The sequence below is a fragment of the Tremella mesenterica genome (genome assembly GCF_000271645.1).
Source record: "Tremella mesenterica DSM 1558 unplaced genomic scaffold TREMEscaffold_1, whole genome shotgun sequence".
Lineage (NCBI taxonomy): Eukaryota > Fungi > Basidiomycota > Tremellomycetes > Tremellales > Tremellaceae > Tremella > Tremella mesenterica.
In genome coordinates this window covers 5,959,807-5,987,640 of record NW_006711225.1, presented here as the reverse complement: position 1 = coordinate 5,987,640, position 27,834 = coordinate 5,959,807, and the positions used below count along the sequence as shown (strand labels likewise).

The 27,834-nt window shown below is 45.0% G+C and overlaps 9 protein-coding genes across 9 annotated transcripts; 3 read left to right on the top strand and 6 right to left on the bottom strand.

Annotated features, from left to right (window-relative positions):
* Nucleotides 1-256: 256 nt before the first annotated feature.
* On the top strand, nucleotides 257-2,693 carry TREMEDRAFT_67510 (uncharacterized protein; the record flags this gene model as incomplete). The annotated part of the gene is made up of 11 exons (XM_007001921.1): nucleotides 257-427; nucleotides 587-660; nucleotides 705-728; nucleotides 790-962; nucleotides 1,004-1,146; nucleotides 1,193-1,254; nucleotides 1,395-1,491; nucleotides 1,618-1,731; nucleotides 1,951-2,041; nucleotides 2,194-2,270; nucleotides 2,526-2,693. The coding sequence occupies 11 exons, from the start codon at nucleotides 257-259 to the stop codon at nucleotides 2,691-2,693; spliced, it is 1,194 nt and encodes a 397-aa protein (XP_007001983.1).
* A 319-nt stretch (nucleotides 2,694-3,012) lies between these two features.
* Nucleotides 3,013-5,768, bottom strand: TREMEDRAFT_67509 (uncharacterized protein; the record flags this gene model as incomplete). Its single annotated transcript, XM_007001920.1, has 12 exons — nucleotides 3,013-3,134; nucleotides 3,422-3,478; nucleotides 3,655-3,739; nucleotides 3,808-3,907; nucleotides 4,065-4,224; nucleotides 4,291-4,641; nucleotides 4,712-4,795; nucleotides 4,841-4,953; nucleotides 5,003-5,060; nucleotides 5,111-5,239; nucleotides 5,381-5,593; nucleotides 5,663-5,768. The coding sequence occupies 12 exons, from the start codon at nucleotides 5,766-5,768 to the stop codon at nucleotides 3,013-3,015; spliced, it is 1,578 nt and encodes a 525-aa protein (XP_007001982.1).
* A 164-nt stretch (nucleotides 5,769-5,932) lies between these two features.
* On the top strand, nucleotides 5,933-7,027 carry TREMEDRAFT_67508 (uncharacterized protein; the record flags this gene model as incomplete). The annotated part of the gene is made up of 3 exons (XM_007001919.1): nucleotides 5,933-5,998; nucleotides 6,035-6,521; nucleotides 6,579-7,027. 3 exons carry the CDS (start codon nucleotides 5,933-5,935, stop codon nucleotides 7,025-7,027), a joined length of 1,002 nt encoding a protein of 333 aa, XP_007001981.1.
* A 220-nt stretch (nucleotides 7,028-7,247) lies between these two features.
* TREMEDRAFT_59875 (uncharacterized protein) lies at nucleotides 7,248-7,799 on the bottom strand (the record flags this gene model as incomplete). Its single annotated transcript, XM_007001783.1, has 3 exons — nucleotides 7,248-7,494; nucleotides 7,595-7,703; nucleotides 7,751-7,799. The coding sequence occupies 3 exons, from the start codon at nucleotides 7,797-7,799 to the stop codon at nucleotides 7,248-7,250; spliced, it is 405 nt and encodes a 134-aa protein (XP_007001845.1).
* A 1,366-nt stretch (nucleotides 7,800-9,165) lies between these two features.
* Nucleotides 9,166-11,396, bottom strand: TREMEDRAFT_59874 (uncharacterized protein; the record flags this gene model as incomplete). Its single annotated transcript, XM_007001782.1, has 4 exons — nucleotides 9,166-9,321; nucleotides 9,969-10,434; nucleotides 11,212-11,263; nucleotides 11,309-11,396. The coding sequence occupies 4 exons, from the start codon at nucleotides 11,394-11,396 to the stop codon at nucleotides 9,166-9,168; spliced, it is 762 nt and encodes a 253-aa protein (XP_007001844.1).
* A 1,120-nt stretch (nucleotides 11,397-12,516) lies between these two features.
* On the bottom strand, nucleotides 12,517-13,278 carry TREMEDRAFT_24636 (uncharacterized protein; the record flags this gene model as incomplete). Its single annotated transcript, XM_007000464.1, has 6 exons — nucleotides 12,517-12,603; nucleotides 12,645-12,709; nucleotides 12,754-12,812; nucleotides 12,857-12,906; nucleotides 13,042-13,119; nucleotides 13,195-13,278. 6 exons carry the CDS (start codon nucleotides 13,276-13,278, stop codon nucleotides 12,517-12,519), a joined length of 423 nt encoding a protein of 140 aa, XP_007000526.1.
* Nucleotides 13,279-13,721: 443 nt separating this feature from the next.
* Nucleotides 13,722-16,325, top strand: TREMEDRAFT_24408 (uncharacterized protein; the record flags this gene model as incomplete). Its single annotated transcript, XM_007000432.1, has 8 exons — nucleotides 13,722-13,851; nucleotides 13,893-14,058; nucleotides 14,116-14,347; nucleotides 14,540-14,662; nucleotides 14,702-14,804; nucleotides 14,975-15,370; nucleotides 15,614-15,747; nucleotides 15,981-16,325. The coding sequence occupies 8 exons, from the start codon at nucleotides 13,722-13,724 to the stop codon at nucleotides 16,323-16,325; spliced, it is 1,629 nt and encodes a 542-aa protein (XP_007000494.1).
* Nucleotides 16,326-17,081: 756 nt separating this feature from the next.
* Nucleotides 17,082-21,215, bottom strand: TREMEDRAFT_73141 (uncharacterized protein; the record flags this gene model as incomplete). Its single annotated transcript, XM_007002161.1, has 6 exons — nucleotides 17,082-17,598; nucleotides 17,781-17,873; nucleotides 18,190-18,583; nucleotides 18,604-19,506; nucleotides 19,555-20,860; nucleotides 20,928-21,215. The coding sequence occupies 6 exons, from the start codon at nucleotides 21,213-21,215 to the stop codon at nucleotides 17,487-17,489; spliced, it is 3,096 nt and encodes a 1,031-aa protein (XP_007002223.1). The 3' UTR covers nucleotides 17,082-17,486.
* Nucleotides 21,216-23,359: 2,144 nt separating this feature from the next.
* Nucleotides 23,360-27,811, bottom strand: TREMEDRAFT_25485 (uncharacterized protein; the record flags this gene model as incomplete). The annotated part of the gene is made up of 9 exons (XM_007000571.1): nucleotides 23,360-23,749; nucleotides 23,883-23,956; nucleotides 24,252-24,429; nucleotides 24,764-24,875; nucleotides 24,928-25,020; nucleotides 25,352-25,702; nucleotides 25,900-25,970; nucleotides 26,117-27,179; nucleotides 27,267-27,811. Coding segments are annotated over 9 exons (2,877 nt in total), but the record flags the coding sequence as incomplete, so codon positions are not given.
* Nucleotides 27,812-27,834: the final 23 nt, after the last annotated feature.

Below are 27,834 nucleotides of genomic sequence, written 5' to 3'. Positions count from 1 at the left end.
GCTGACGGTCTCACAGTAATTTTCAAAACCCCAGGGTCGAATGAAGACGATGACGACCTCGAGAGAGGTCGGGGTCATCCAACCGAAGGGGATCATACAGACTCATCACCTCTGCTAAGTCGACATGAACAAAGCAATGATGAATTCGAAGAGTTGGTACATTTCGAAGGACCAAATTCAGCTTCCAGAGGGACTATGGGGGATAGTATAGCCAATGTAAGCTATCATTGGATCTATCAAGAAGCTGACGGGAAAGATGGCCAATAGTATACTAGGAGCTGGTATTATAGGTCTTCCTTATGCCGTCGCACAGGCGGGATTCATCATGGGCGTCACTTTGTTGGTCGTGTTGGCTTTTGTGACGGATTGGACTATCAGGTTGGTGGTTCTGAATGCCAAACTGAGTGGGAGAGAGTCATATACCGATGTGAGTAAATCTATCATGTTCTTCGTTGACCCCTTCATCTCCACGTTTCGGTGGACCAGATCACTCTCGATGGAATGGTTCACTTCTTCGAGGCCCAGGTCACACCGCATGGAATGTTCATTTTATGGGCGGATGTCAAGGAATGTACTGATGACATAGGTCATGTATCATTGTTTCGGTCAATGGGGTTCAACCTTAGTATCTTTCTTTCAATTTGCATTCGCTTTCGGAGGGTCAGTACCTCCATCATCCCATCCATCCAAGTGCTGACTATAAGCATGTGCGCTTTTGATGTCATTATGTGAGTTCTCAGAAGCATAGCTATCCTTTCTTAGACAAGAGGGGCAAGACTAATGAACCAGAGGAGATTCTATAACTCCAGTCATTGCTTATCTCTTCCCTTCTTTATCCCACCATGCCATCCTACGTCTTCTGGTAGATAGAAGAATAGTCATTATCATCTGCACTCTCTGCGTCTCCTTTCCACTTTCCCTTCATCGAGATATTGTAAAACTTTCCAAATCATCTTCATTCGGTATGTCTTCTCTTCACTGTTTGACATTGATTAACGAATAGCATTGGTATCCATGGGTATCATCGTCATTTCTGTTCTTCTAAGAGGGGCAGCTGTGGATTCTTCGTTACGCGGTTCTCCACTTCACGCAATATCTTTCATCCGACCTGGGGTTTTCCAAGCTATCGGTGTCATATCTTTTGCTGTAAGCCCCCAACGATGTTTCATTGGTGAGAAGAGCTGATCGATAGTTTGTTTGTCATCACAATACCATGTTCATATACCAATCAATACATACTCCTACTTTAGATAGGTAAGACTTCAACCTCTTCTTCACATTCGAAATCATCTCTCCCCTTTCCTCTGGCTGGATTCGAGCATTCCTTTTCTTCCTTTCTCATGGCGTGGAAGTCAGTCGAAAAAGTCATTGAGTAGTTAGTGGCTGACTCCCAGATTTTACGCAGTGACGCACGTTTCAACGGGGATGAGTCTAATTGCATGTTTACTCATGGCTGTCCCTGCTTATTTGGTGTTCACAGATAAGACAGAGGTGAGTTCCTTTTTTCCCTTCTGATCGTCAACCCCTATATCCACTGTCAAACCCGAGGTAAGACGACAAACTCACAATGGGGAATTATTCTCACGATTTCAGATGGAGGGGTGATACTGATATCAGGGAAATATCTTGAACAATTTCGCAAAAGACGATTTGATCATCAACATTGCTAGATTCTGTTTTGGGGCCAATATGTCGACTACAATACCTTTGGAGAACTACGTTTGTCGTGAGGTACGTTTTCCCTTCCACTACTCCTTTTGTTTTCACCTTACGACCCATCTATTCCCCTCCTGACTCTTGCCACTTACAATACTTCCGTTTTTGAAAGGGTTCTCAAATCTCTTCATCTAAGAAAACCAACACGGTGACATGGCCATCTTGATACTGTTCCATTCAGGCTTCTGTGTTAGGTGCAAGTAGTCACGTTGGGTAGGATATGGCTAAGATTAGGTCATAGAAGAATACTTTTACAAAGATAAACCGTTTAGTCAAACGAGACATGTGGTCATCACGTTTCTTATCGTTTTTAGCACCATGACCAGTGAGTTTTGTTTGTCTTCTCTCTCTCTTTCTCTCTCTCTCTCTTTCGTCCAAGTCCTCATATCCTTTCTGTCCGACATTCTGTTTACATTCCTTCTATTCAAAGAAGTGTCTAGGTGTTGAATCCCCACTATTTTCCAAACTGACTAGCAGTCTCGTTAGTCACATGCGATCTGGGTGTGGTTTTAGAATTAGCGGGAGGACTCAGTGCTACAGCATTAGCGTTCATCGTCAGTGATTTTTTCCCTTTTCTTACCTCTCATAACTACCTCTTCACTCTTTTCCCTCTTTCACTTCAACCAAATCTCCCTTCTTCCCCCTCTCTTCGATATTTTCGGCTTTCTACACATGTCTGTCCCTACATCCGTCTCGTCTCTCCCTTTACCCCGAAGACTTTCCAACCCCCCTGATCTTTCATCGACAACCTGTCACCTATTTTGTGCTTCACTCAAAGGAAACAATCAATGACCGAGACTAATGACCAGTTCCCCGCAGGAGCATACTTTACTTTACTCCGCGGTCCATGGTATTCCCGTCAAAAACTTCCCGCTGTGATATGTGCAATATTCGGATCCATCGTACTTCTCTTAAGCTGTGGGATGGCTTTGACAAAAGCTATGACAGGAGAGAAAAGTGTGAAACAATGTTTATAGATATATTTGCATCGTCATGATATTTACGATCTTTTATGAATGAAATCTTTGATATTATTCTCCCTATTGCCACTTTCGTACACTCATATGCTGTGTTACTTTTCGCGATTTAATGCTCATCTCCTCAATTACTTCCCTGTTTTACTCTCCTTTCCTAGATCTACTGTGGCTCGAATACTCTACTTTTACTTTTACTTTCTCCTCTTTTGAGATGTATGCTATTGTTATTGTGTCCTGTCGTATGATCATGATGTTTCGTCTTCCTATACCGTCTATATGCAAATTCCGTCGAATTGATGGACATGGTGTGGAGGTTAGATCAAATTGGATTATTCTTCTTGAGGAATTCAGGAATGTACCAATTCCCATCGAGACTCATTGTGGTCGCTAAACGTGGATGAAGCTCAACTTGGAATGTATCGAATGGGAACGCCTCGCCGTCTGGGGGTCAGAATTATACCATGTGTAGCTGACAACGAAGAACATTGTGATACACAAAATAAGGATTGGCACCATGAACAGAGACGTGGGTGGAGAAGATATCAAGGGATAATTGAACATCAGGCAGGTGTTTGATCTAACAGGAAATCAGGGAGGGGAAGAAAGTTATAGTGAAAATGAAGGGAGATGGATGACATATGTTCAGAAAACAGAGAGATATTGGAAGTCGGTGAACGATATGACAAGCAAGAGAAGTAAGTAATGAGAAGACGGGATTGAAGACTGACCTATTGTGAAGGATGGTTGTTTAGGTTTATCAGAATTTTCAGCTATGAAAGCAGTTACTATTTGTTAATCTCCATTTACTTCCTTCCATCTTCAACTGACATCTAGGATCCTACAAAAGGTATTAAGTGAGAGTTCAATTGTTAAAATGATAGATTAATTCTGGGAGAGTTTTAGGGTGTAAATGGGAAGGGTCAAGGAAGAGAGAAGAGGGGGATAAATGAAAATACTGTACCTTTGTAATAATGTTGTTCTTCGGCCCAGTAAGTTTCTCCTATCTCAGCTGCACTCATAGAAGTTGCCATAGCTCCTCTTGACATCTATCATCAGTAAGCGTCCATTACGCCTATCACGACACCAATTCAAGTATGAGTTGATGTTAACTCACTACCGCTTGAATGACCATATCCATTGATACTGCACCCGGGGTAGCGACAGGCCATTGCAGAAGAGATTTATCAGGCCAACGAACTGATCCTGCTCCGCAGCTAGGAGTCAGCATTGACCGACTTTTGCCTGTTCTCCCCGTTACACGGTAGATATAACTTGTGCAAAATCTCTCACTGGTTGAATAGAGTGACGGACAAAGGGACATAGCGGTGTGCGACTGGAGGCGAGATAAATTCAACGAGAAAGGCTACTCACTAGACATAGATGATTCCCTCCCCATCAACCCAATCGTTATTCGCTCCTTTTCCATTTTGTCCCTTTTTATGAGTTTTCAAATGTGTTCCTGTTGATTCTATAGTCTTCCAACTTTCATCCGGTTTCAACTCTATTGGAGCTGGTAAACTCCCATCTATATCTTCCCCATTCTCCAAAGTTTCACTTACAACCTCCCCGTTCACCCTGTTTTCGCTCAACGTTGCACTGGACATTTCCTTTGAGGTGGGTTTGGAAGGAATGTAGACATTGGTTGGCGAAATAGGATCGATCCCCCCTCCGACCGATTGTGTCGATCGGACTGTCTGTCTTGCTTCCCTTGCCATTTCCACTTTATCACTGGCCACGATTTTCATACGTATTCGGCAACTCAGCTTTTTCTGGGAGATGAGTCCACGAAGATAACCATAAATGAATCTTGAATTTCCCATCCATCGTAGATGTTCAGTCCCAATGTCGAGATCAACCATTAGACCCATGGCAGTAGCGAGGAAAGACCAGCGACGAGTCATGGAAGGGAGAAGAAGAACTGAACAAAGATCCATAGGTAATGGTTGACCTGATATCAGCTGATCTGGCGATGATAGATATTATCTGATCGTAGTGTAAAGTAATATAGCAGTACATACCTTTGATGATATTCAGACATGCTATAGGGACGAGATCATAATCCTCAGGACCGAGAAGGTTTACACATAGAGCATTGGCCGAACCTTCGAGATAAGCTCACTCATAGTCCTGTGATAAAGAGAAATTACCGGTAGGGATAGGGACCACGGGAGTTTTGAGAGCTTTTCTAGCATCTGATCTGGCAGCGAGACCGTTAAGAACTTCATATACCAATCCATCCCCAGATGCGGTGGCTATGACACTGATATGTGAGTATGAAAATACGTATATGATCGGGGAGAAAAACTCACTCGTACTCTAAATTTATCTGTTGAGCAATTTCTTCAGCATGCAAGCGATGTGTTGTCTCTAGTTCATCAATCTCGGTATGGGTGTAGAAGGTACGTTGTTGTGCTCACCTCTGAGATCGACAGTACATCCTGCTGCTTGAAGAATGGGTAGGACTGTATGTCGTACGATACTCTCCGATTTACCTTTACCTCCTATAGGGTTGACCAGGAGTAATATCTCTCGAAATGGTTTGGCACCTACCTTATCAGCTTGCTCCTCTTCACATATACCTACCTACCTAAACTCAACGAGACATTTGATAGGTTCAAGAAGAAAGTGAAGAGGGAGAAGGGGAGTAGTAAATGAGAGATTGGGAGTAAAAAAAAGCAAAGACACACCCCTATAAGCAGCCAACATGACAGCTTCGACCCATTCCTCCGCCTCGGGTACGTTGATAGGTTCCACCAACACATGTATTTGGGATAAATGACAAGTACGACCTTTCCTTATCACACTTGACAAGTCGAGTCTTCTTCGGGTTCCTGACTCTCCTTTGGCCAAACTGACACGTAGGAGGTATCGTATTGGACATGACAGGAGTCTTTTCGGAGCTGAACCATGAGCTTTACGTGTGGAAGGTAGACATGAAAAGGAAGATGAAGGAGGAGAGGAGGGCTGACGATTGCCATCTCGTGATAGTTGAAGGACTTGTAAGATATCGTCTTCTAATACTAGCAAACCTCTTTTGTCGTTATGTAATATGACTGGGATATCTTGAGGACCCATGAGGGATCTACTCATGATAGGTAGTGTAGATGCAAAGTGAGTGGGAGGAAGATATCAACCAAGTAAGTGGTGGTTCGCTACGCACGCGACTTTGTGACGCCCTTTCTCGTTTGAAATCTTTCACACTTTACACCATGTTCTCAAGTAGATGACGATATGACAATATGACTCCTAAAGTCCTTCTGGAAGACGGACTCGCTCCCAATACTAGACCTTTGATACCGAAACAGGTTGATCCGGAACATGACGACTGCGAACGTCATGAGGGCAATGGACACCTTCACCTCTCTCATCCACCCAGGGCAAATTTCTCAACTCTCATAGCTTCATACCCACTCAAACTCCTCGCTCCTTCTCCTCTCCCCTCACAGCCTTCGAACATAGCGACATGTTATACTCTCGCATACGGAGGTGGACTAGTAGCGGGTGATCTCATCTCCCTCCGTGTGGACATCGATCAAAGCTGCGGTCTCGTCATGCTCACTCAAGGAAGTACGAAAGTTTTCAAAAGTCGTCCAAATCTTCGACATCTTTCATATCCCTCCCCACTTTCACTTACCTCTTCGAAGACCGATATGACCCGTCAACGTCTACATGTCACACTCCAACCTAAATCATTCCTCCTTCTAATGCCCGATTCCGTGGCTCCATTTCGAAATTCCAAGTATTCTCAAACGCAACGGTTCCTCTTACCAGCGGATAACTCGGCTTCGTTGCTTCTACTAGATTGGGTGTCTTCGGGAAGAGGTCAACGTCATTCCTCCACATCTTCACGACGAATTTCTGCCGGAGGGACTACAATACCTGGAGACAGGGGAGATACTGGAGAAATGGAAATTTGGACCATGGAAAGTTACGCTTCCACCAATGAGGTATACTTAGGCGATCGTCTGGTTATGCGTGAACGTATGGTGCTGAATAATCCTCCTGAATCTCTCAAATCATTTCAAGGTGACGGAATGTCAGATGTCGCAAGGCGATTAGCACCTTATAATGTTTACGCTACAATTCTCATCCTTGGTCCTCATTTCGAAAGTCTGTTAACGCATTTGGCAAAGTTGGTTCACGCCACAAGACAGTTCCAAGCTCAAAAACCGGAGAAAGTGTTGTGGTCTTTCAATCTTGTTGAGAGCGGAGCGGGGGTGTTGAGGGTAGCTGGGGAGGAAGTGGAGGATGTAAGGGGTTGGTTGAGGACTGTATTAGGCGATGGAGGGGTGAAGGAGTTGGTCGGGGATGGTCTGTGGGGAAGGATCATCTAACGAGGACACAGTATATATTCGGACGACATGGCATTCAACAACATCATGACATTCCACGATGTACATCATTCCACAAGAACCTCACATTCATTCACGATGCTGACTGGTTCTGACAGATTCTTCATCATTTCATATACAACGGCGATGCGACTAAGCGCTGTGCGAAAGCAAGGAAAATCAGAGCTGCGACATTATGTTGAAAGGTGAAAGCAGTGAAAGCTCAACAACCTCCTCCCCCTCCCCCTCCTCCACCGCCGCCGCCACCACCACCACCACATCCTCCCCCGCCACCTCCTCCGCCACCTCCGCATCCGCCCCCACCTCCACCACCACCGCATGCACCACCTCCCCCGGCGCCCCATGCTCCATTTCCCGCGAATCCGCCAGCAGTATACATTCCGGGAAACCCAGCTCCACCTCGCCGTCGCCGACGTCGTCTTCCCCATTCCGGTGGGGCACTAGGATCACTATTCGTCAGTTTGTAGGTCTATTGACACACATGATGCCAATTTCCTTTTCATCGGATCAAAGCTCTGAAAGATCATACGGGTCGAATGACAGACTCACCTCATACAGCACCCCCCTCCTCGAAGACGCAATGTTTGGAACTTCGACACACTCTTTGATTCGAGCGTGAGACCCTTTGGCGATTCCTCAGCACTGGCACCTTTCGGCGCTGTCCTGTGAGTAAACGGACTCTTGTAGAGTAAGACTGATCCTCACCAGTTTGAATCTTGTACTTGCTGAATGGAAGCAGATCAGCAAATCTCATCTTGACAGAGATCAGATTGTCTGGACAAAGTGGCGAGTATTAAGTCAATTTGTCAAGAACGTAAGTAAGTTATCATGCTTTTTATACACGTTTTGCACCTTGATACTGACGTCGAGCGGTGCTCCCTGCGTGTCGATCAAAGGAACCCTGTACATCGCTTACAGTAGTACACCGCCACATCAACATGATATCATGACATCAGAAAGTGGATTTGGTGGATAACATCACTGATTACCTATCACATCTTCATTACTCAAGTACCTCTCAATATGGTCTCACCGGAGACTAAATCTTGTCGACACGAATATACAATCTGATCATCAACGCTCTTCTCTTCTCCGGTCGTCTTCCTTCCAATCTGTGCTGATCTGTCTTTGGTAACAGAAAATGATCTTTGGCAAAGAAGCAATGTACCATCCCAGATGAGTGAGTCAGACATCATGGTGATAGAGATCGAGCATGATTCAAAGAAAATGAATGTTCTTGGAGTAAAACTTACAATTCACATCACGCTTTAGTCTTAGCAGGTGATTTAGTCGTTTTAACCCCTGTAGTCTTCGAACCGGCTTTCGGTTCTTTCCCTTTACTACCAGGCTTTGTCTCAGTCTTAGATTTAGGTTTGTCGATCTTGATAGGACTGGTCTTGGTTTTACTCGCTGTTGGGCCGGTCATGATGAAACGACGGAAAGAAAGAGAAGTTTGTCGAAAGATGATGATTAAAGTGGATAAGAGAAGATAGATGTGATAGATGGGGAGAAGGAATATGAGAGAGTTATGGAGAAGAAGAAGATATAATCAGCGAGAGAGAACGATAGGTGGAGGATGGGGATTGTAAGGTGGGAGATGAGAGATGTAGGGTGGTGGACGGGAAGAAAGTAAGACGTATATGATTGCTATATCGTGAGTTTGTATTCCTTCGTTCTCATAATCCCATACTCTTTTATTCTCCCACATCCCATACTTTCATACTCCGAGTCATAATTTACTCGATCTCACACAAATCTTTCACATACACCCATGTCCCATATCGTACAATATCAACCTTACGAAAACACCTCACACCATTTTCCCATCCTCACCGTCTCCACTACTCAACATCTTCACAAGACCGATCATCCACACATACACCATCCTCACGAGGAAGAAAGGGAGACACATAACTCACCAAATTGTATCCCTTGTTAATCCTCCAGAAAGTATTCTTCAGCGTTTCTCAAACTTCGATTTTTGTTTGACGAAAAGTCTTATCTATTCAATGGACTTGGGGTGAGAAATGAAATATTCTATCCGATATATATCATCTTCCATTCCCCCATATCGGAAAGAAAGATATTCGTCATTTCGAACCGTGAGAACCGATACACCTTCATGCAGTCGGAATCTTGTTCACATAAACCCTCAAATTCAACGAGGTACAGAAGTAAATCATTCCTCTTACTCCTTTTTTCCTGGCATCAAACGCCCTTAGGATCAACGGGGCGTAAGTAACCGGACAAAAACGAGACGTTTCTTGGACTAGGTTCTTGGGATTGTAAGAGTACGTACACTCTATTCCCGCTGAAAACGTACTTTGTAAAAGAGTACGATGGAAGTACGTGGGACTCTGGGCGGAAAGAAGATGAGAAGAAATGATGTGACGTTTGGCGGGATAGACGATAACCGATGTTATACGATACTGTACATCCCTTCCCTCCCGGATGATCGATGAGAGGATTGCGATGTGAAAGTGGAGGTGATACAAGGGTGAAGGTGGGGCGAAATGGAGATTCACAGACATCTTAACAAAATGCATAGTAGGAGTACAGTATTATCAACATGATGATAAGATTCAAGTGATGAGTACAAAGTTGAAAAAAAAAAGTTTATGGAGATAGAACACACTTACCAATAAGTACACCATACACAATCGACTCTTTTTTCAATAATGATGATCAAACGGATTGATATTCTCCCACCGAAGCAAAACCATCAACGAAAAATCCAAATCTTCACAAAATCAAAATCATCCATTGTCGTACTTCCTCCCTTACACGACTCCATGACAATTTCAAACATATTATTCGTACTGTACTAGTAGAGTACTCTACTCTATACAGTATTTGACAAACGTTTTTTTCATTTCCCAAGGATCTTCACTGCCTTCTTAACCTTTCCACTCATCGTACTCACCTTTTCTGAGAAACGTACGACATGTTTCCTCGGTTTTGCACTTACGTGTCCTTTCGAATCGTACGTCATCCTCTGAGGGATATGATCTTTCCCAGTACGAGTACGAGTAATGTTATACTGCGCATTTTCATCCCGTGTAGGGTGGTGTCTCATGGGTGAAATATTCGGATTGATGACACGATAACTCTCAGTGAATGATGTGTGATGTTGTTGTTGATTTGGTAGGAAGGTGGAAGGGAATGGAATAGTGGTTGCTTTTTGTTTATATCTTTCAAGTTTTGGTGTACTTGTACTTGTTTTCATGTAAGGAGATGATGAAGGTGAAGGTGAAGCTAAAGGTGACAAAGGTGACATACAAGTATGTACGGTTTGTAAACCTTTATGAATACCATAATGTTTATGACGAGAAGTGGGGAATAGTTTAGTCTTTTCAATTGGACGTTTGGGATAAAGTCGATTTGGTTCTCTGACTATTAGCTATCTACATAACAAATAGAGTAGGAATGTCAAAGATGTGTTAGGGTGTTTTGAAAGGGAAGGAGAGAATAGGGGAAGAGAGATGGGAAGATTTACTTGTTCATACAGCAAAACATATCCCACATACGATTTATGAGGAATTCGATTCTTGTGATATTGTCAATCGAAGTAAAAACCTGTTAGTTGATATGTACTACCCGTGGATCTATGGATCAGTCAAAGATTCTGGAAGATGATCAATTAGTAAATCACTTGAAGGGCTACAAGACGAGTCGAGTAGTCAGTCAGAAATTGCCAAAAGGTGTTCAGAGGGGAAGATTGGTTAGAGGGGTCAGACGAGAAGACGAATAAGACGAGATGGGTAGAAAAGGGTACGGTGAACCCCTCTGAACTTTCTCAAAACGTCATTTTCACACGCTGAGGTAGATATGTCAAAGGATGTGTAGAAGAAAAGTGGAGCTTTTGATCAGTGTTCATATTCGGTCAAAATGGACTTTCTCCTCCGCGGCCGAGATTCAACGTTCAGTTTTCTTCAAGCTTTCATAGCGATGATAGAATAACATACGTACGACTACTGTTATGGCGACTTATATAATCATCCACTCCTCAATATGTTCATCCCACTTGATAATACCTCTACATATCCCACATCCTCGCTCATTCTCCCCGGCGTTGGTTTATGGTCTATATCTCAGCGAGGCTCATGTGGGAGGTGTAAAGTGTAATGCAAGATCGGTAAAGGTCAAGGAGGATGATGGAAACTCACAATAGTCTCAAAGATTGGGTGTAACTTGCCAAGGGAGACTGGGGAGACAGACCTGTTGAGTCAGCGCCAAAATCGAATACCATGACCAAAGACTCACTCGTAGATCCTACTTCGGCGCGTTGGGATCTTTCTTCTTGAAAAAAGGAAGAAGCCATCCGAACAATACTGTTCGAGACTGGTTGCATGCTATCGGTGTTGTTGGAATGACTCGGTTCTGCTGTAACGCTACTGTACCTGGCTTGGCCCGACCACTTGATGACTGATTAGATCCTATCTTTGAAGATTGGGAGGAGATTGTGAGGACAGTTGAGTGAGACTGAGAGCGGGGCGATGGTCCAAGTCAGATGGCGCATCCCAAGTTACTCCTTATATGTACAAATTGTCACTCAATACTGTAGTTACTTAGCCGTTTGATCAGTCACAATGGCCCCGAAGTCGACGAGTGGTTCGCAAGAACTGCTAGCCCACACCCAAAGAGGGAGTTCCTTGATCGCCAGAATGCCCGATACCTTCTTATGGATTGGTCAGACGAGGCGTATCCTGGAGACCGAATGTCTCATGAGCCAGTGGCTGTGCTAGGCCAAAGAGAGTGATCGTATTGTAGCCAAAAGGAGTCATGGGCATTACCACTAGGCCAAGGCACCCGGTGACTTCTGTCAACTGAATGTCAGTATTTTCTATCGCTTGGAGTTGCAGGATGAGTCGATAGTCGGAGATGGACACGCTCACCCTTCAAGTAGTAGACTTCTGCCGAACTACCTCATGCTGTTCCGCATCAACAGGGAGCTGCGACCTGTGTACTCCTCCCCGTGCTCGCCAAGTCAATCGGATGTTGTTTTTGGTTCAAAACAACTCACCAGCATAAGTGGGGAAAGCCGGCGAGACGGCGTCTTGTTGACATTGCACGTGCCGTCCTGTTGCGTGTATGATTTTAAACAGGGTCCGAGTAGTAGAGAGAAGCTTTTCGATTTTTAAGGATTAGTAGAATCGTATTATGAACAAAAGTAAGAGTCCAGACCATAGTGCATACGCTCACGATATCGATACGTCCTGACAGCGAGGTGGGACGAAGGAGGATGTTCGAAAGTGTCGTTCTGCACAATGATCATGTTGATGTGGCCGCACGTCGTGTCAGAAAGCGTGAATTTGTGTAAGACATATTTTGACATTGACATTGTATCCTCTTGTTTGACATCATGACTCGTGTTGCAGTAAGAAACGCCATCGATCACCACATCATCTCATCTTCAACCCCGGGCATGCTGTCCATCAGCTACTGCCTTCAAGGTCGTAGATTCAGGCAACCTAGAACACGGCTAGGAACCTCACCTGAGCGGTAAATTCTGAAGCCTTTTTGAAGAATGCTTTTCGATCTGAGCGATATTGTTCGGCCTGACCATCAGCGTCGTCACAGCGAGAAAGGACTAGCTGACGATTGAGGAAACGAGGGGATCGTCTGGGTTGGGTGTTTCCAAGAGATCATATATGGACATGAGGACTGAATTTCAGCGACTATGAAGCCCATAAAGCTAATCAGCTGACCGTGTGTCATTTTAGTCGGAGGTTTCCACTGGTCCGTTTTGAGTATTCCGAGGCATATACTGAGACTTTAGCTTGGGGATTAGTTTCAAGAAAAGTCACTCACCTACCGTCAGAGTCGACATTTGGATGATATATTTTGGTCATAAATTTGACCTGTGTGTGTCAGTCATTATCGTTTCCGCTGAATATGATTGCTTCGTTCGTCCGATATCCAACATATTGCGGATGGAAATGCTCCCGTCATAGTCAGAAGGGCGATGGAATGTGGCAAGCAAGAATAGAACTCACCTGTGGAGCTCGAAAAGGATAATCATGTGCGAATTCAACATTCAGATGAAACTTGCCACCTTCATACGGAGAGCCGGGCTTATCGTGAGCATCCTTCCCACCTGACATACAGTACTTAGGTCGTGTGAGGTGAGACGAGAGAATGATACGCACTGGCCCTTTAATCTCCACATCCCATTTCTGCAAGTTACTCTCATTTGGAGTGATGGTGATACCTGGTAGAGGTTCTGCGTACATCTCATTGAGTTCCTAGATGATCAGCTAAGTACAACCTTGCTCGAAGCTTGGAACAACTGGACATGGGCGGTGAGGGGCGGCGAGGAGGAGTAGGAGTGAAGGTGAGAAGAGGGACAAGAGCCCTACCCTCTGTATACGCCTAGTGGATGTTGATGTCATTATGGTTGTGTTCCACCGCTGTGTATACGAGCTGTGTGAGTGGTGACTGTCAAAGTGATAAAGATGGAGAAGAGAGAAGAAAAGTGGATCAAGTCGAGTTGACTGGACGGACGCACAGACATTTCCGTCCGAGCGCAAGGGCCCCTAGCGTCATGACGTCCCACATCCCTTTCCGACGGAAACAAAGTCACCCTCACTCACTTTGATACTGTGCTCTCTGACCCTTCATTCCTCCCCAAAGCAAACCCCTCACCCCCCCCTATAAACCCCCCTGCCACCCACTCATGCTACTCTCCTCCTTATGTCTCTTCTTTCTCCCCATAACTTCCGCGGCAGTCGGGAAACCCCTCCCCCGACCGCCTCGATGTCTTCCATCGGGTGACGAGAAACCTATCAACGATGCTTTTTCCAAAGGTCAGTCGTCTTCACCTCATAGCCCCCGTGCTGACGTGTAGGTGGGAAAGGAACGACTGTATTACTATGTCCGGGTTCTGTTCATCGTCTCAGAAACCCAGTCGTATTCACTGCCCCGAGACAGACGTTGACGACCGAAGGTGATCCAGCAGGCAGAGAGAGGGCTATGCTCATAGTGGAAGGAGAGGATCAAGCTACAGCTATACAGTGGGTCTTATCGGATATCATCAAGGTCATAACCATATAAAATGACTAACGAAACAGTGCCGACTGTAAACAATGTTCATGGGCTATGATACAATCTCTCATCGTGGATGGAAACAGACCTTTGCTACTACGCGTCCCATCAGGAGCAGCTCTAATAGAGGTTGGTAACGCAGAAGGACAGACAGTGAGGGATTGTAGGTTGTACGAACCGAGAGGTTGGAGTGCGTTGCACTTTCGAGAAGGGGATGATAAACAGTGTAGGAAGGGGTTGATAGTGGGGAATGAGATTGTATGTTGTATTCCTCCTCCTCAACTCTTTCCCACTATCATTTTCCAGTTCCCGTCAATCACTTCCGTTCATGTCTCTCCTGGTTCACTCTCAATCCATGTCGAGCAACCCCTACTTGCCATCTTGTTCTAACTTCGCATGCTTACTCGTGTATAATAGGAAACACCATTCTATGGTGGAGCTTACGACTAGGGCCCGTGTGGGGAAGAATGGGATGACGAGTATGATGGTGTGGTAGAGCGTAGTCCGCCATGGGGTAACCCACGTTCGGACGGTATCAGTTTAGCATGTCAAGACTCTTTAGTGGAAAAGAATGTGAGTCGAGATGATTTCACATTCTAGCTAATGGGATAGGTGGTGTATGATACGACTGACGGTGCTATCGTTCTGTTTGGATCAGCAGGTACGGAAGTACGATACAATGAAGTCTTTTCACGGACCAGAGTTGTTCTGGGAGGTAAGTCAAAGAGTTCTCCATTCACAAACTCTCTACACGTCTATATATCCTGCCAATCTGTCATTATAGAGTATCCCTGTCCTCTCGTATCCTTATTCCATTCGAGGAATTTCCAGCGGTGATTCACACCCAATATCATGCTTTGTAACAAGTAGCAATCCTGATTTCAGGAATAAACCTAGTCGACTACGACCCATGGGAAGGAGATTACTCCGGTGTTTCCGTTCATCATAACGATATCTCTGCTCTTTCCCGTTTTCTAAAAGTCGGTATAGTTATCGGACCATCATCATGGTCAGACGATACAGATACCACCGTTCATTCAGCCTCTGTCACCGATAATTCGTTTCACGGTCAAAACTTTGGATATGGAGTGGTCGTTTCTTCCGTCACGGGATTTACCGTACTTCGTAATAAGAAAGACGACGATGCTCAATTTGACGGAGTGAAAGGAGCTAGTTGTCCTAAAGCGCCTGAGAACGGTCGACCTACTGCTTTTTTGATCAATAGGGGAAGTGCTAAGGGTACCTTTCAAGAGGATTTTGTCAATGGGGAAGTGCAGCATGGTACGTGTATTTTCTTTCTCTGTCACCTCCCAGCTGAATATCTCCTTGACTCTCTGTTCCCCTCATTACTCGAGTACACTGGGACTTGCTCTCCTGGTTCTTTGAAAGTTTTCAATGTCCACAATGTCATTCCCGTTCCATCTGACTGCTCTATCTCGTCTCAGATTCATCCGACTGCTGTATCTCTTCTCATATTCATCCGACTGCTTTACGTTGAGTCATTATATGGGCTCTAACACATAGTCATATGTATTGATCCGCCACCTGATAATGGCCAACCATACGTACCTTGGCGACTGCGAGATTCTCCCGCGGCGGTAAAAGCGAAAGAAGAGCAATACGCTTTGGAACATCCCGAAGAGGCCAAGAGTGGATTTGTCAGTTCCATCTTCTTCACCATCCTCTCTCCGTCCTTATCATCTCTCCTCGGTCCTTCTTATCTCCTTATAGCTTTGCACACAGCCCCTTCACCCACTCATCCTTACCACAATCACTCTCTTCTTCCTCATCATCTCCCCATCTGTCAAGAGTCTCCCCCTCCCCTCTCCATCTTCCGAGAGTCTACCCCACCTCCCGAGGGTAAACCGTATGACGTCCAACTAACCAATAGGACTCGCGTATGGCAGACGCATTAGTATCATACCAAATGACCCTGATGAAAGCCATGGACTCATTGACGAATCAAGTTGAAACCTTATCCGTTCTCCCTATCGTTCTTCCGTCAGAAAGCCTTCAAGAACAGGTGGATGCATCAATATCGACAGGAGGAGGAGATATTTCTTCAAGGATGGGTAAATTACAAGAAGAAGAAGAAAAGTTGGAAGAGATGTTAAAAGGTATGAAAGTTGATTTTGACGCTTTGGCTCAAAGGACAAAACAAACCATTGTGAGTTATCGTTTTGTCTATCTAGCCCAAGAGAATTCAGAAATTTCTTCCATACGGTTTGAGAGATAAGACAAGGGGGATCTCCGGTTTCCGGCGTTATTTTCGTTTTAAGTGAGAGAAGTTGAGAAATTGGTTGTTTGAGATGTCATAATTCGACTGTGAGAAAGTAGAATCGCAATTCTATTTTTTGTATTCATGATGAGGTCATGGGGAATGGGAAAATGTAACAGTAGGAAAGATCCAAATGTGAAATGAGATGATCAGAAGTTTCAAAGGGGAAAAACTCACGTGGTGAGAATAAGATCTTGATGAAAAAGTACGGACGATGGTATAGATAAATATGACATCATTTGGGAAATGAAAAAAACAAAAGTGGAATGCTGACGAAAGTAGGAAGATAATAAACCTATATATAAATATATATACAATTCTATCGGTTCTCTCAAATCTTTACAAGAGTCAATACCACCATTTTCTCCCCAAAATCCACTTTCTTCACTTTCTCCACTTTCTCCACTTTCTTCTTTTGGTTCTGAAGAACGAGATTCATCAGCAGGGGAAGAAGGGAACGAAGAAGAAGTCAGTTGGTTAGGTCCTTTGAGCGTTTTAGCTGGATTTTCATCAATCATCTTAGCTGCTATGACTGTTGTGAGACGTTGGAAAAGTAGATCATCTAGAAAAGGTATAAAAATATTTTGAGAGTAGATGATACTAGAAACATACTGTATATCTTGGATGAAATTGAAACATTTGGGATCTTTATTTGATGTCGACTAAGAGTTCAATAATGATAATGAGAAATTAGATTGAACAGTGAACGATGAGAGAATCAATATTGGTTCATCGGATAAACAGATTTATAATCAAAGAAAAATGATGATCCAAATATCTTTATATTCAGTTGAGGGAAACATACAATTAAACCTAAGATTCTATTCTAACGTACTACACTTTTCTTCTTCTTTCTCTCTCTCTGCCTCTTCCTCTTCCTCTTACTTGGTCAGATACACAAATGTCTTCCTCTCCGTGATTCAGATATACAAATGCGAATGCAAGCATATCATAACTCTTTCATGATTCTTCTCGTCTTGAATACAAATAGTCCGTGAATGTCTTCTCTCCTATACACAAAAAAGGTATGGCAGTTGGTGACAGAGTGATTTCTCGTGAGATGAGCAAATGTGCGGGTGGATGCTGGATGCCAGAGGGCGTATGAGGTGAACGGAAGATTCAAGGATAAGTGACTGATGTGGGCAAGATGCACTGGCCGTCGGATCGGACGAGGTAGATGGGTTGTTGTGAATCTGCAGCGGGAGGTTCTGCAGCGGCCATGACTTCGGTACTGCTGGTCAGCTCTATCCTCAAATTGCTGATGAAGATGGCATAGAGGGAGACTTGTCAATGTGATAAAAGTCAGCCAGCCGGTGGGTGTCCCCTCACGTATGAGCAGGCTACGTCCGGAGGACAGGGGCACGGATGACGGTAGACGGTAGACAGTGACAAATCGATGAACGGGACACTCACCATCGCACTTCGTTGTAACCTGCGGGTTGAGGTCCATAATAGATTTGCCAATGTGGCGTGTTGTCCGCTCGTTTCTCAAAGTTTTTCCCATAGCTGACAGTCAGTACGATACGTTTCCTATCCAATCCACATCTGCTACTCTTGCACATCTTGACTTGACTTACGGGAACGAGGGCGGAGACGCTCGTGCGTGCAGCTTTTTTGGCACCGGAGAATGATACGACAATGCAGAGGCTCATAGGAGGGCCAGCGAAGGATGACGTGAAAGCGATATTAAACGAGAAGGCGGAGAGTAGCCGGCAGATATGGTGAACGGGGAAGGAAAGTGGACGGGAAGGCGGAGAGGGAGAGGGGCGGAAGAGTTGAAAAGGAAGGAAGAGAGAGATACACTAGAAACGAAATCACTCACAAAGTCACCAAAGGCATAGTAGCCATAGTAGTGAATTGATGTTGTAACCTCCCATGTGAAACCTCCGCACTGATATTAGGTGCCAAAGCCCTACTCAGCGTAGGAAAAGGAGCGAACGGTTCCCTGACTTCCGTAACGTAGGGAGGTACGTAAAAAGTATAAGTGATTTGTTCGGTTGAGACTATACTCCAAACGCAAACATCTCCAACGTCTAATCTCCATTGCATCCTTCTTTCTCCTTCTGCAGGTGATTGAGATTGATAAGAACCCGCATTGGAATGTGTGGGTGTATGTGTTTGACCGGAAAGAGCGACATGTTCAAAAGAAGGTGAACTTGTTATATCGGTAGAACCACGTTTTTTATGTTGTAACGGTCTACTTAAAGGACCTCTTCCTGTTGATCTGTCCTCTGACGACGTATAGGACCAGCTTCGTTAGACATACTAGGAAGTGGTACCTCTCCCGCTATGGGTGAGAGGAGTGATGATGTTGATGGTTTACGAGAATGAGGACCGAAATAATCCGAGACGGAAGATGTGGAAACGGGTGAAGAAGGGGTGGAAGGTAGATTAGCAGAAGAAGTATGTGGTGTCATAGGTAATATACCATAACGATGTTGAGGTGTTGAAGGTACGGAAGAAGGTTTCTTGTTGGAAGGAGGTATGACGGACCATTTCCTTTCCGAATGAACAAGTTTTTCTTGAACAACTTCTTGATCGCAAGATAACCATAAACCTCCATAACGAGGATCACGACCTACATGTGACATGGTGTCATGATGATAAATCTCAAAAGCGATCTTTTGGAGTTGACTGACGGGATCTCCTAAATATTCACCTTCGGGACAACAGTGAGGAGCACCAGGTTCAGGAGGATGAGTACCATCCATACCGACCACTTCGGTATCTTGTTCCATTCGTCGGATGACTAGAACGGGAGAAAGAATACCTGTTTGGAAAGATTGTAGAACAACACAAGAATTGTACCTCACCACAGGGGCGTGTGTCAACGAGGTGACGGCGTTGGAAGGGGGACTAGGCCAGTCAGGTTGAAAAGGCGGTCCGTTGCCTGGTCCATGTGGTTTGGTAGGGTCAACCAGCCAAATTATGAATGATTCCCATACGTTGGCGTTGGCAGTAAAGCCGGGGAACATGGAACGTTCGTTGGACAGAGGAGGAGGCCTAGCTCCACTGACAGGTCGACCGTCGGATCCGGTGAATCGGGTCATGTCGAGGGTTACACCAAGGTAGCGAGTGGAAGTGGTCTGCGATTTCACTCTGTTGAACAATGCAATGGTAGAACCATGATTGATCAATACTGAAAGTCAGCTTTTGTTGCTCGAGCGACAATAACAAAGGAACTAACATTCTCCCATCTTGCTGCTCTTCTTCTTACTCGGCTTAGAAATAACTTTGATCTCCTTACTCTCGAACACACCAATAATCTCATCGTTGCTGATATCCGTCAACATTCCCTTGGACATTCCCCATCCATGAGGACCAGCATGATGCTTTAACGGTGCCTTGATAGTGACCAAAGCTTTGACTTCTCGTCTCTTGCCATCATTGTCTGAAATGTGCAGATTTCTGCCCGCAACATTACCGAGGAAAGGTGCATCACTCGGATGGATAGCCTGCGTGTTGATCTTCTCATCGATGTTCTTCGCGTCGACTGTGGTCCAGCTGACAGTGGCGTCTTTCACCGGGGCTTCACCCACGAGAGATATGTTGACTCGGGGAGGTAGGATTGGAGTGACCGGGCAATTTTCCGGCGACTTGGTCCACCAAGCCGAACCGACGAGTGCCGCTTGAGGATGAGGACAGAGGAAACGTTTCTCATTACCGTAAGACTTCTGACCGACTTTAGGTGACATGACGATGATTTTACGTTCTCCAAATGCCAGTCGGTTGGGAGAGGTGACATATTCACGCAGGGCAGTGTCGAGTGTACCGGGAGAGGCAAGTGGAGGAGGAGGAGCAAAGTATGGAGGAGTGATATCTTCTATCCGTCTTCCAGGTTCTGGTACACTAGATCTATCAGGCATAAGAGCACGTTGGAGGGGATGCCAGTTTTCGAGACCTTCTCCAGGTACCCATTCCGTATTCTCTGAACTGGCAGACGAGTTGGAACCTCTGCTCTCCATCAAACTGCTATAATGCGAAGCCTTAAACATGTGCTGTTGACCCAATTGGGAAGGCGAGATAGTGCCGTATTGTTGTTGATAAGGTCCTCCTGGTGGGAAGCCAGGGTAGAAACCACGATAGGCTGGATCCCAAGCAATTCCAGGATCTCCAGCACCATCGGGCAAGTTGTAGATATTCGGTAGGGCATAGCCGTAACCTTCAAGACCGTAAGGTGGAACATGAGGAGTGATGAGACGTTCATTTTCGTGATTCGACGACACATCAGCTGTGAGACCCGAAGATGGGTTGGACGATTGAGAGGACTGGAGTTGAAAGCCAGACGGTACGCCAGAGGTGTCAAGCGCCAAGGCAGGTCTGTAAGGAAAAGGTGGTTGAGGGAGGTTGAAGTGTCCGTTTGGGTTGTATTGATTTTGAGACAATCCGAGTAAATCGTTATGACCCGTCTCAAATCCAAGACCTTGTTTTTCGTGTTCTTGAGAGTTGGGAGTGGCAAAAGGGTAATGTTGCTGAGGCTCCATTGTCACTGGCTATAATTCACCGTCAGCTCAAAAGATTCTCAAGATGGGCTGAGAGCCAAAGGGAGGGATCACTCACCCCTTGCTGCATCTGAGCCCAAGACATGTTGGGTTCGAGAAAGCTGGCGCTATGGATGGTAGGTAGTGAGACGGAGTAGCTTCTAGGGCGTGGGAGACGTTCGACAGGTGAAGTGTGACGAGGTAGTGAACTACGAGGTTGTCTATCGCAAAGGATACCACTTGTGAGGATCTTTGGTCGTTGTGGGGAGAGAGATCCTCGTTGAGAAGGGACGACTGCGGGTACGGGAGATGTACGTGGGTGAGATTGGGCGCGTACAGAAGGGGGCGGTGTGGGTGTGGGCGGCATTGTCAGCACTGCTGTTTCTTTCCTATTGCCAAAAACAGGGTTTCTTCCTGTCCGTGAGAGATGTATTTCTCAGGGTAGATTGAAATCTGACAGATGGTCAAGAACACGGTATGGGATGATGCGAAAGGGCTTTAAGAGGACAAGTGATAGGTGGGAAGCCCGATGTTCCGGGTGACACAAGTAAAAGTGTGTCAAGTGTGTCAAATGGGCAAGTGACCAGCCTGGGGAGATGAGAAAAAAACACAGGGCAGGGTTTATGTGGTAGTATGATGAGACTTGGACGGAGTGGGAAGTTTATCGGCCGTTGGGGTAAAAGACAAAGGTTGTGTGAGAAGTCTAAAGTCGAATATGTTCAAGGGGGATAAGGAGAGGGGTCAATGGCAAAGGTAGAGGTGGGTGGGAAAGTGTGAAGCACAGCTTGTTATGTTATGTCAACTCCGAAGGGGTGGGATATCGGCCGAGTGAAACGAAGGGGTGGGTTGAGATGGTGAAGAGTAAAGGTCAAATGATACTACTATTCCGTTCTTCTGAACCTGGGATACAATCTCACGAAGCAGCTTACACATAGGTCCGTTGAAACGCTTTTTCTCGTGTCTTCAGACCCGTAAAGTCGGGTCCAGGGGAAAAGAGGGGTGTGGCTGGGATAAGGGGTTAAAGTTGGTTTAGAGGCAAGGGGCAAAGGGGGATGGGAGGAACCAGGAAGGTGGTTTTGACACCTTTGACGAAGGGGTCAAAAGTACTTTTCGTGGACTTCTAGCGGAAGGTGGGGAAGTGAGTGAGCAGGTGAGGGGAAGGACAGGAGGGTGAAGACCCTTGTAAAGAGACAAAGGACGCGGAGAACATACATAACAAAGGGATCTTGGAAAGGGGAAAAGAGTGGAGGATGGACTTGCTTATGAAGATAACTTGAAAAAGGTACTCACTGATTATGTATGCTTTGTAGACGGTTGTCACCGATACCAGCTGTGAAACACAGGTTCGAGCTTTAAGAGTTTGTTAATCCTTGCCGCAGTATAATAGCCGGAAGAAATCCAGCGGATTGTTGAAATACCTTCAGTGATCACAAGATATCGGTGTCGAGTAAGTCGAGTGTCAAACCCGATTGAGGCTGTCGAAAGTAGACACCAAGTTAAAGAACACGATAGGAGCGGTCCGGAAATCAATCTGAAGTCGAGGAATTACTTGAATCCAAGGGTGAAAAGTACAGCCAAGCTAAAGGTTTTTTGATACCCGAGACCGAGGTATGATTGATTGATAAACCGATGTAGCCTGTTAAGTCAGCATCGTCCCGTCCCATCAACCACCAGCGTTTCCGTACGAAGACAACCTTGACAGTCTACGGCCCTTGAACCCTGTAAGTGACATAACAACATGAAAATTCGTGTCATCAATCAGGTAGAAAGTCCTGTCATTTTTACCAACCGGACCAACAGCGACGTACGTTCCACGATTGTGCAAAGCGGGGATAGAGGATCGTCCGATGTTTAGTGGGGGGATGCCAAACGAGGAAATAGAGCGGGGAGGAAGTAGATGTGGGATGAAAGAGTGGAGGTGACAATAGTTGTGATGGAGGGATAAGAGGAACGTACGAGTGACTTGACAGGTCGAAAAGTGGGGGATGGAGAGATGGATCAAACTGCGCAAGAAGGGCGTTTCCTTCACAAAAGTAGAAGCAAGTGGTGGGGTTCAAGATTGTGAGGTGACTAAAGAGTTATTCTGTGACGCCCTTCGAGTAGTGAACGAGGAGAGGAAGAGTTGTACAATTTAGAAGAGAATGGGAGGGAAGTGTGAGGAGGGAGAGGAGGGAAAGTGATGTGATTTGTAAACTTGTCCGTGTCAGGCACGCGATGACAACGTGGTTGCTATCAATTCTACTATGCTACTTGCTATGCACTTTGAATTGAGGAAGTATCGCAAAACGAGAAGGATGCATACAAATGTTCATTCTATGATCTATGTTTTCTTCTATATCTATCGAGTGTGTGTTGATCTTAGCAGGCAAGAATATTTACAAGATTTGTGATTGGACAGGAAAAAGAATGTTCGATGCGGATGGATGAAGTATAAGGAATTGTGGCATCAAATGGAAGAAGGGATAGATACGGAGCTCGGAGCCTATTGATTTTGATAAAGATAAGAACAGTCTAGAAACTGAAAACACCCGATCCAGCACGTCTAGGTCCACCGAAAGGATGTGTAATAACAGCACTAACGAACAATCCAACGGTTAAACCGATAGCGACAGAAACCAATTGTTCAGCAACGTCAAAACCATCACTCCAAGCTTGAGTCCCATTCTGTTCAGCGGCGAAATTGAAAATACCACCGTTTGCTAAGCCTGAAGGAAGTTGAAAGAGTATACCAGTGACTGTTACTGGGAAACTTGATCCGTGAGAGAAACGACCGTAGAGGTTTCCAAGGGTACCGACTACGAAAGAACCGATGGCGGAGACGATGTCTGATCTACCGGGGAAAGCGAGACCGGAAAAATGGTTGGAAACCCAGCCAGCAACGGAGATGAGGACCATGATTGGCTAGACATCAGCGGAGGGTCCGATCAGGAACGTCATGCCAGGGCGGGTGATGGGTAAGGGTGGAGTAATAGGGGAAACAGAAAGTAGGAGATGGGAGGATGGTGAGTTTGGGAAAAGAAATATATAGACTTACCAGTTCTTTAGCAAAAAGAGGTTGTTGATTCCTCAAAGAAAGCCAAAAGGAATAAGCAGGACAACAGAGGAAGTCTGTGAATGATCAATTATCAAATCCAGGTCACCGCATCAAATTTCTACAAACGCCCCTTCCATTACTTTTGTAGCAATGGTGAAAAACAGGATTATCATTCATGTGGTGGAGGGTCTAACTTCGTAGAATGAAAGAGGCGCCTTCTGAAACTCTATGGAGATCCGAGATGGTGTGTGTGTGTGTTCGTTCGAGATTGGCAGATAGGAAGGAGTGTAGGAAAACTAAAGACACACTTACACCAATAAGCACTAGGAGTTACCCCATACCAAGGTTTACCACTATGTGTAGTTGAACAAGTATAATCATCCGGTCCGACAACTTCTAATCCTGTGATTTTACGATATATCTCTGCACCTATGGTTATACCAAATCCTAGGAATAGAGAGTAAATGACACTGTAACCTATTCGGACTGCACCGGAGGTGATGTTACGAGAAGCTAGTTCTAGTGAACCACATAGGACTATGTAACCCTGATCGTTAGGTCTGTTTCTTCTGATGTCTCCTTCATTTTTTGTATGATGGACGAACGAATATGAACGCTTGAAGGTCGCAAAATTAAGCCAGAAGGAGAGATATGGGCTGATAGAGTAGAGAAGTACAATTGATAGTAGAATAGAATCGAGGTAGCAGTTGGCGATGACAAATCAGAGGAAATGATTAGGGTGAGGGGAGAGGCATTGACTGTTGAGGAAATGGTTCGAGGGAGGCGGAGGAGCGATAATAAATCTAAGGAACATTCGGGCGAAGGGGGAAGAGGAGAAGAGGAGGCAGTAGAGGAGGGGAGTAAAACGACTGAAAACTCACAGGTAAAATCAATACCACCCCTCCTGATACTAAAGAAGTATAACAGAAATACCCAGTAGAAGCTAACGCAGCAGAAATGAACGAAATGATACAAGCGATGGAAATTTCGAATCTATTCCCATTAACATCTTCTCACCTTCGATAAAGAACCACGGTGGACTTACACGTTAGATAACATGTCATTTCTAGCCACTAGGATTTGAACACCACAGAGGAGCATACCCAATGGCATGGCGATAAGTGCGTCTATGAATGATCTGAAGATGAGTTGGTTGTTCTCTCGTTCGTCCTGTTCATGGCGAGATTATATCCATCCGGCTTTGGTCACATATGACTCGGACGTTCCCAAGATTCTAGGCTACATGATAGCGTTCAGGTGTGCGAGGGGATGAGTAAGATTTTCATCCATGATTGTAAGAGAAGCAAGGGGTGTTTAGAATTTTTTGGTGGGCTCTTGTATGTGTTTCTGAAGATGCTCGGGGGAGGGAAGAAGAAAGCATTTAGTAAGCCGCTAAGAGGGGGGAGGGGGAAGGGGATTACGGAATTTGGGAGTACGCAAAGATACAAGAAAGGGGAAACTGTACTCACCCGTAAAATGAAATCACAGTGATAAAAGCAGAACACATAGCTCCGATCAACAAAACCTGCCACCAAGAATAATAAACCGGAGTAGTCATCAAAACGTCTAAATCTTTACTAGCTTGATCTACCGACATTCGATCATGTACAACGTTCCAATATAAATGATGAGTCGCCAATAACTTTCCTAGATCTAATCCTGTGGCTTGTTTCAAGAATTTGACTTCAGAAGTATGTGTAGTATCGTCACCAAAGGAAATTAACATGGTTCCTGGTAGATAAATGACTTGAGCGTTAATTTCTAATACTCGGGCTGTAGCTTGGATTTGGGTTTCAAGACGATGAGAAGGGGAACCGAACCTGTTATATTAGTTTTGATCTTACTCGTCACTTTAATTCAGTGCGTTCGGGTCTGGATGGCTGCGGGGAGACGGGCACGTAGAGAAGCTTAAAAAATCTTCCATGTAAGGTCGTGACATGGGTGAATATGTGAACTGGGGATGGGGATGGGGATGGAATGAGACAATCAGGGTGTTCAGTCGACGAACGCGACTCACATCATCAGAGCTCTTGCAAGTTTCAGCAGGAATTGTTGTCTTTGAATATAAGCAGCGACGTGTTGGATAATCTGAAAATCAGTTTCTACCCCCAGGATCTCCAGCTTGCTTGAAGAGCGAGACTAGTAAAAAAGTAAATTCAGGCTGATGGGACATGATGTGACAAGGAGATTGTCACATAGAAGCGCATGTGAGAAGAAATGGGAAAGAAACCCACATAGATCTCTTGTTTCTTCCTAGCATCCCTCTCTTTCTTCCTTTTCTTCCTCTCCTTCTCCCTTTCTTTCCTCCTTATATCCTCCTCCGTCAGAGACCTAGGAGTGAAAAACTCAAAGCCACTCTTCTCATCCGGAGTGAACAATGGTGTTTTCCCACCACTCATTATCCAATTTTCTGCATTATGCAAAACATGTCCACTTGCCTTCAAAGCCGATACTGGTAATTTACCTAATTCACCCAAGTTCATCTTTGGCTTTCTTTTCTCTCCAGTTTTTGTCGATAATTCATCAACCGACGCAGCTCTCTTTTTCTCTTCTTTCATTGATGACAATTGATCATCCGAATAAGCCTTTCGTTTTGAAAATTGATCGTCCGAAACGGTAGATTTAGCATCTGGAGGAGTTTCAGAAACGACGGTAGAAGAATGAATCGAAGGGGGTCTGGAATTTGCTCTACTTCCAGGTCTTGAACTAGGTCTCCATGGTTGAGAAACATCCGGACCATTTATATCGGGTAAAGAATATCGATTAAGTTGATATCCTGGTCGTTTAGCTGCAGGAGCCAGTGTAGAAGCATGAGGTGTAGCGGCCGCACTTAAATTTGCTGTGTTTTGTATGAGAGCACCGATAACACCTGCACCATTACGTGCGGATTTAGGTCGATCACGTTCCATCCAATGTTCTTTAGCTCTCTTGATAGCTTTCATAAACCCTGGTTCTACTTGTTGGTCAGGACGTACACTTCCATCACTTGCTATCCTTCGCATTTGTGGTCGATTGGGAGATTCTGAACCTGTGATAGAAGGTCGATGTCGATCATGTATTTGAACACCTGTTGTACGTTCAACTTCTTTTTTTCTACGTTCGTCTTCATCTGATGATTCGTCTTCTGTTAAAGTCCCCACTGAACTAGCTACGGATGTCCGTTCCGATCTCATACCAGGACGGTTTTGTCCATATAAGGCTAAAAGTGAAGATAAGACAGAAGCACCTTCGGGAAGGTTTGGCATTCTTATCGAATGATCATCTTCATCTTCACTACTATATCCAGAGGACTTTCTACTTATTGGTTCTCGATCAGATGATTCACCGGTCCGACCAGACACGTGTTCCGGTACCCAAGGACGATGAGGTATTTCGGGATCCCACTTTTCGTTATCGGCAGGATCGGCGTTCAATTGTGTTTTGATACTCGGACCAGAAGTCATTGATGCAAAGTTTTTAGCGTGACTGACAGCTTTGACACGTCGACGTAAAACTCCCCATTTACCAGTATGAGCACGAACGATATCTGTAGCTGCCTTCAAATCATCCACAGTTTCGGTATGTTTGATATTGGGTAATCCATCCGTTTCTCCCATGGGTATATAACCTCTGACATGTTCGTTCATATTATGATCTAACAATAAATTTTCCACTCTTCTATTTTCACGAGAATCCCCACTCCCGGCACTGGTGATAGGTTCAAGTGGTAGTGGTGATGGAACGGGCTGAGGAGAGTCTTGTTGAAGACGCCAATCATAATCTTGACCTTCATCATCGGTGACCTCTGCACTGCTAACATTGCTTAGTGAAGATAAAGGTCTACGTTGACGTTCTCTTTCGAGAGCTTCTCGTACTCTTTCAATATTGGTCTCGTCTAATGTACTTGATCGTGGGGATTCGTCAGTGGGATCGAATTCTTGTACTGAAACCGATGTGATGGGGAAATGTACGC